The 7,427-nt window shown below is 39.7% G+C and overlaps 1 protein-coding gene across 1 annotated transcript; it reads right to left on the bottom strand.

Annotated features, from left to right (window-relative positions):
- Positions 1–578: 578 nt before the first annotated feature.
- NDUFB4 (NADH:ubiquinone oxidoreductase subunit B4) lies at positions 579–6,950 on the bottom strand. The gene is made up of 3 exons (XM_082712328.1): positions 6,604–6,950; positions 2,561–2,707; positions 579–702 (listed from the first exon to the last, which is right to left on the bottom strand). Exons 1-3 carry the CDS (start codon positions 6,781–6,783, stop codon positions 640–642), a joined length of 390 nt encoding a protein of 129 aa, XP_082568454.1. The 5' UTR covers positions 6,784–6,950; the 3' UTR covers positions 579–639.
- Positions 6,951–7,427: the final 477 nt, after the last annotated feature.

The raw sequence follows: 7,427 nt of genomic DNA, 5'->3' as shown, positions 1-7,427 counted from the left end.
CCCTCTAACACTTTATTCCACCTTCATAGGTGAAACTGTTACCCTACTGTTTCAAGACTGAACTATAAAGCATGTAGCTTTACTTTATTGAGCAGTACTATTATCTCACTTTTATTTTTATGACCTTATGAGAAAGTAGGCATTACTATCTCCATGCCAGAGACAGGGAAACAGGAGGCCTTGTATTCCAACTGTTAAGCCTGAGATGGGATTCTGACCCCAATTTAACCTCCAAAGTCATGTGTTAAACCATTTTATTTCCATTTAATGTGGTCTCCTCTTGTCTTATCACCTGACAGTGGCCCTCAACTTGCCATCCTCAACACATCTTGCCTTTTCATGCTTCTGTTTTGCCCTTTCAGTCTTGTGACAGTTGTCAATAGTCTTTAAGGACAGAGCCTCAGTCTGTTTTATTGACAGCTGTATTCTGGGCACACAGCACAGGATCTGGCTCACAGCAGATGCTCTTTTGCTGAATAACTAAATGAATGAACATGAATCTGTTTCTCTATGCAACTGTGAACTCTCATATTGTATATCCAGCAAATGTTTGTTGACTCAAGGAAATAATAAGAAAATTTTTAATGATTAATAGAAGATTTATTTAAACAATAATACAGAGAGTCATCACTACCAGACTTAGTATGAAATATTCCATGTTCGATCCAATTTTCCTTCCTGGATAAGTTTTTCTTTCCTATCCTGCAGAGACAGAAAAAACAAAACAAAACAAAACAAAAGCTTCATTAGAAATAACACATTCTGACCCGTGTTCATTGCAACATTATTTACAATAACCAAGATACAGAAATAACCTAAGTGTCCATCAATGGATATGTATATGTATACATGGAACACTATTCAGCCAATTAAAAAAAAAAAAAGGAATGAAATCTTACCATTTCATAGGTACAAGCTTATAGATACAGAGAACATACTGGTGGCTGACAGAGGCAGAGGGTGGGTGGTGGGCAAAATGGCTGAAAGGGGTCAAAAGGTACGAAGTTCCAATTATACAATAAGTCATGGGGATGTCATGTACAATAATAGTGACTATAGTTAATAATACTGTATGGAATATATGAAAGTCGCTAAGAGAATTAATCTTAAGTCCTCATCATAAGAAAAAAGATTGTCTTTTGTAACTATGTATGGTAACAGATGTTGCCTAACATTTACTGTGGTGACCATTTTGCAAAATATACAAACAAAAAAGGTACTGGAAAATACAAAAATGTTTACAAAGAACCAGTGTAATCTGGCATAACCCATGGTACAACTCTAAAAAACCAGACTAAAATACTCCAAACCTAATTCCAATCCCCCACTGTCTAAAGCCTATAGGGTATGTGTAAGGAAGCAGCAGTCTGAAGAAATAAAGGAACAATGAGAAAACACTCCTATTGAAAAACAATTTATGCACATACTGGAAGAATTATATTACCCCACTAAAAAGTGTATGTCAAAAGCAAAATGCAAACACCTTCGGATAAGTGGGGCCTATCTTTTTGTTAAGTGGGTACTTTATCAGACAATCAAAATATAGAAGCTCTTACAGGAGAATGGACTGGCCAGTTTAAGACAAACCTAAATGAATGGGCTCCATTCTAGATGGTGACACAAAGCCTTCTGGGGGCTAGTACCAGGATGGCCTGGTGTCAAAGATAAAATTGGCTTTCTCTGCAATCATATGGCCTCTAATGGCAGATTCCCACCACAGGTTGCTTTTGCTTTCCTACTGTTAGCATATTACAAAGTTTTAACATTAATCAACAAAATGTGACCAACACTGATTAGAATTCATACAAACTGGTAACACATTAAATAATTTATGTATTCTGTTAATACTTAACCCAAATAACCGTCTTTTTAAAATAATGAACTAAGAAAACTCAAGATAAAGGTTTGCAAAGATAATATCTAAAGTTAAGTCAAAATAGGAAAGTTTAACTTCTGTATTAACTTGTATTTAATTTTTGAGACAGAGAGAATGCACATGCAAGCGGGGGTAGGGCAGAAGAAGAGGGAGAGAGACAACCTTAAGCAGGCTCCATGCCCTTAACAATCCTGACTTTGTCGGCCCAGAGCTGAAATCCAGAGTCCGACACCTAACCTACTGAGCCACCCAGGAGCCCTTAGTGTTAACTTTCTAAAGTTACTTCTGTATTCTCTTAATAGTCATAGCACAATTCCTCTACATCACCTAAAACACACCAGGAAAATGCTTTCATTTCAGTCTAAGTTCAAGCCTTAGAAATTTAAACTGACCAACTTATTATTTTAAGTTGAAATTAAATTTGAAAGACTCAAAGACTATTGTGATTTTTAGCAAAGTATTATTTTAATATGAGTTGAAATGATAAAGCAATGCAATCAAACACATACTTGAAACTTCCTGTTTTAACCCCTGCTGGAAACAAATAAAGATAAGAGAGAAACTGAAGGGAGAGGAGAGGACTGAGGTGGGAGGAGCACTGGTGGCAAATACCGAGAGAAAGAGCTGCAGCCAGCACAGGGGAACCTGTCACACAGAAACTAAACGTCAGGTCCCAATACTTACTCTGTCAGTTTTGAATACATAAAACCAGAACAAAAGGGGCCCCATTCCAAACAGAGCTCCTAAGAGCGAGGTCTTGGGAGTGGGTCTGAAATTGGGATAGATGTTTGCTGATCTTGCATAGGTCCAACGAAGCAATGCAGGATCTTCCTAAAATTCAGGAAAACAAAAAGTTACAGAACTAAGTAGGGCCACACTGAAACAATCTCATCAAAACTTCTGTGTGTGGGAGGGCAGAGGGCACCTTTTGTGCCCCACCACAGTTAAGGGTATACCCTGAATATTCCTGAATAGCTTCAGGGAAGATCTTTCATTTCTAGTATTTGTTGACTAACTTTCTGATGATCCTATCCCGTTCAAGTCCTTCAGAATTTAAAAAGTTCTTCTATCAACCTTCAGCTTTCTATTTACTTAAGATTTAAGAAACCTAATCTTTTTAATCCATCAGAGAAACCACTTTTTCTCTTTGATAATTTTTTTTTCCTGGATTGTTTTGTAGCTTCATTGTCTTTCTTGAAGTGACCAACTGAATCACAGTATTCCCAATGAGGACAGATTTCATATGATTTCTATCATACTTTGTGCTTTGTTTCTAGGACCCTTTATGCTATCCCCTATGCTGCACTGTCTTTCCAGGCTTCAAATAAGTTGCAGGAAGGTGAAGACTGTGGTAGGCCAACTCTGAACTTTAAGATTTTTAAGCTGACTTGTTTGATACTTTATAAGCAAAATTATTACATCTTATGCTATTAAAATAATTTGTAGTGAGGACAAGATTGTTGTTAATGAAAAATAATCAGACTGCCTTGGTTAAGGAAAAAAACTGTCCATTTTAATGTACTTATACTAGAACAACTATGTAAGACAGCAAATCTGCTCCAAACACATAATTAAATTTAATTAGCTATGTCCCCAAATACTTTATAGAATTATTTGCTCCAATTAACTGATAGGCAGATTAAAAATAACCAGATGAAATCAGCTTTAAAACTTTAATACCAAAGGAGAACATTTAAGGTCCTATACACCACCAAGAAGTCATGATTGGTAGGATTGAAATAATTAAACTGAATCTTCCATAGATACATTTTAAACCAAACTGTTTGCAAAAAACAGTAAAGGTGAAGACCCAGGTTATAGACAGGTTCAAGGGAATATTTGAGTTTAATACATCTATTCTTTATTTATCCCTTCTATTAAGGTATTTGAATGATTCTCACATGACAGAGCTCTCAATCCACCAGTCACCTCTCTATGTATTTATCTGCCAAACTGGTCTTCCAGAATCAGACATTTCATTTCATAACAATATCAACAGCCTCATGACCATAGTTCACTGAACCTGTACTGTTGTTAAGAGGCGTTCCGAAATATACTCCATGGGAAACAGTTCTCCTTTTTGGACACCATTCCATGTCCCAAGAACTATCAGTAGCATGTGACATGGTGAAAACTCCTTGAAACTGTTTCTTTTGCTTCTCAGGGCACACACCAGCCTGGTTTTCCTCCTAACTCTATGGCCATTTCCTCTTGGTCTCTTTTGCTCTCTTTTTCCTTATCTCTCCAATCTCTTAATATTGGATCTTAGACCTTGTTGGTCTTCTCTATCTACATTCATTCTCTTGATATCTACCTCCTCCAGTCACATGGTTTTAAATATCCGACTATAGGCCAATGTCTCCCAAAATTATACCTTCCCAGACCTCTACCCCAAACTCCAGACATAAATCCAACTGCCTGCTCAACAATGCCATGTTGTCTAACAAGCATGTCAAATGTGATGTATCTCCAACTGATTTACCAATATTCCACTCCATCTCCATCCCTGCTCCTCTCACATTCTTTTCCATGTTGGTAAAAAGCAACTTCATTCTTTTGATCACTTAGGTCAAAAAAACCTTCGAATCATCACTGACCCTTTTCACTCTTACACCTCATATCAATCTGCTAGCAAATCCAGTTGGCTTTACTTTCAATACGTACTCAGAACTCAATACTTTCCACCTCCACTGTCAAAACCCTAATTACCTCAAAAGCTTCCTACTCTCCTTGTAGTCCTCTGTAACCTATTTTCAACTAAGAAACCAGAGAGATGTTAAAAATGTAAGGGCAGATTACCTACACAGTAAAATGCCTTACAACAATCTGCAAAGCTTGGTGTGATCTAGTTCCACTTTGCTCTCACCTTTCTCCACTTTAGTCACAATGGTCTTTACAGTACTTTTGGAACTAACCAGGCACACTTCTGTCTAAGGACCCCTACACCTGTTATTCCCTCTACCTAAAATGCTACTTTCCCAGAGAGCTGTGTGTGGCTAGCTCCCTCATCTCACTTCCTTCTTGTCACCTTCTAAGGATGGCTTTCCCTAGGGGTATCTAAAATTTCAGCAGCTATCCCTTCCTACGACACAACACACATTCCTAATCCCTTCCTTGCTTTATTTTTCTTATCACTTACCACTAACACGCTAAACAATTTAGTTTTTTAACTTGTTTGTTACTTGTCTGATTCACTGGAGAAAGCAAGCTCTGCAAGGACAGGAATCTACACTGAGACCTCAGCATCTAAAACAGGGCCTGGCCTATATCAGCAATTACTTAATCACTGAATCAATCACTGGTAAAGATTAGGCAAGGAATTTCCATGTATTGATCATTAAATGATTAAGTGCCAAGCACTCATTTAACAGAACCACCAATGAGGCAGGTATTACTGTCTCTTATATGACAAAACTGAAACTGTCCTAGGGCACAGAACTAGGGAAGAGAAAATCTGGGATTTAAGCTTTGGCTATCTGGCACATCAAACCTGTGTGAGTATGTCAATAACAAATGTCTCGCTCCACACCTTCTCAAGTAAACATGGTTCTGACTGGAGATGGTACAACCAACTGGTTAAGCAAATGTTTTGGGTTACACAGTTCAAAGTTTAAATTCTGCTCTATCACTTGCTAAGGGAATATCACTCTATAACCTACTTGTCCTTCCCATGTTGTCTTCTCATCCGTAAAATGGGGATAATTACAGGGCCTAACTCTTTGAATACTTTGACATTTGAATAATATTCAGAAAGGGTTTAGATAGTGCCTGCACGATGTAAATTTCCTTCAATTCTAGCAACTTCCAAAAAGTCCTACAGAACACCAATGCAACTTTTGAGGGAAGTTCTGGTTGTTTTTTTGTTTCTTTAATATCATATTTGACATCGTAATTAAATAGCTCCTGTACAGAAAATTACTGAAAAGCCTACTCACTAAATATAACAGCTATCAGTTTACTGGTAACATATAAAGTGCCTGCAATGTTATACAAATATCTCATTTACCTTACAATGATTCCATAAAGAATGTACTATTCTATTCTTCCCCAGATAAGAAGATCAGAAAACTAACCTTTGGAGGGGTTTGGCAAACTAAAGTCATCTAGTTCGCCACTATGTTCTGCTTTGGCATCTAATTCCAAAAACCTGAGTTTCAACTAGCTGCATAGTTTTGGGGCCTTCAAAAGATATAAACTGAAAAAAAATACTATATTCCCATCAGGAGAGAGCAGTATTGCTAGGAACTGTGAACTGAAAGGTGGAAACCCGTTTTTTAAAAAAATTACACACACATTTTCTGAACAACTCATTACAGCTCAGGCACTGTGTTGGCTAGTCATATGCCTTATCTCATTTAGTCCTAACAGCCTCCTGACTGTAAGTACTGTATTATCCCCCTTTTTCAGACAGGAAAACCGAGGCTGAAGAGCAGAGGTGAGTCTCTTAAGATTACCCAGGCAGGAAGTGATCAAGTCAGGACTCAAATCCAACCGGGTGTGAATCTAGAATCGTCCTCTTGACCACCAAATTCTCCGCCCAAGGTCAAAGGGCTAGAAGGTGGCCCTGCTCTCTCCGCCTGGAAGTGGGCCAAAGTCTAAGATACTGCTCGGGAACGGTGGCCGCCCCGCTGTGTGGCCTCCCTTGGCGGGTTTGGGCTGCCCGGTCGGGGAAGGGGGACCGCCCGGACTCTGGCCCTCGATTCCCGCCCGGCTGGCCCACGACTCACGATGAGCCCTTGGCGTTTGGGGTCGTTGTACTGAAGCAGATACTCCCGTTTAAGTCGGGATCTTATGGCCAACCGCTCGGCTTGCGCCTTCCGGGCTTCCGGAGATACGTTGTATTCGGCCGGGTCGAGGGTAGAGGGTAGGGTAGCCAGAGGCGACGGCTCGTACTTGGGGAACGACATCTTGGCACTCCGGCACACAACTGCGCCTGCGCGAGTCCGAGACCCTCCCCCTTTAGTCTGACAGTCGTCCTGAGGGAATGCGCCTGCGCATTAGCGGAAGGTAGGCTGTAAATTTCCTCCCGAGCTCAGCTGCTTTCGTTAACCTTCCTCAAGGTCCTGTACCCAGAATAGCGATCTGCGCATGCGCAATACGCTTTCCTTGCCCTTTCTTCTCCCCACCCCCGCTTCCTCCTTTTACCTACAACAATCTGTTGCTTGTTGCTTCTTTCTAGCAGCTTTACATATCTCTAGGGACATAGCAGAGCTTTATTTTGTGAAGTTGAGCTGTGTGAGACTGGCAGACAGAAAATGGGACAGGATGTAGCTAGAATCCTGTTCAGTGTGGGTCCCTCTAAGGTGTGTGACTTTGGACAAGTCACTCAATGTCTCCGAGTTTCCTCTTGCTCATTCTGGATAATGACCCCTATTCTATCCACCTAGCAAACCTTTTGTGAAGATTAAATAAGATAATAAATACGTGCCAAAGTGCTTTGCAAAACACAGTGTTCTAACCAAGAAAAAGAATACGCTTTTCTGTACGTTACCACGTTAGATCGGTACAGCACAAGTAGCGGTGTGTTTTTCATAGGCACGAAATAATGTTT

Source organism: Mustela nivalis (assembly GCF_964662115.1).
Source record: "Mustela nivalis genome assembly, chromosome: 1".
NCBI classification, from domain to species: Eukaryota; Metazoa; Chordata; class Mammalia; order Carnivora; family Mustelidae; genus Mustela; species Mustela nivalis.
Note: the sequence above shows the minus strand (reverse complement) of the source record. Positions and strands in the feature narration are given on the sequence as shown.

Excerpts from the sequence above, each read along its gene's own strand:
- NDUFB4 (XM_082712328.1), bottom strand. The coding sequence starts at position 6,783 with ATGTCGTTCCCCAAGTACGAGCCGTCGCCTCTGGCTACCCTACCCTCT. Across the intron at positions 2,708-6,603 it reads CCAAACGCCAAGGGCTCATC|GAAGATCCTGCATTGCTTCG; the intron begins GTGAGTCGTGGG and ends CCTGAATTTTAG. Across the intron at positions 703-2,560 it reads ATGTATTCAAAACTGACAGA|GATAGGAAAGAAAAACTTAT; the intron begins GTAAGTATTGGG and ends CTGTCTCTGCAG.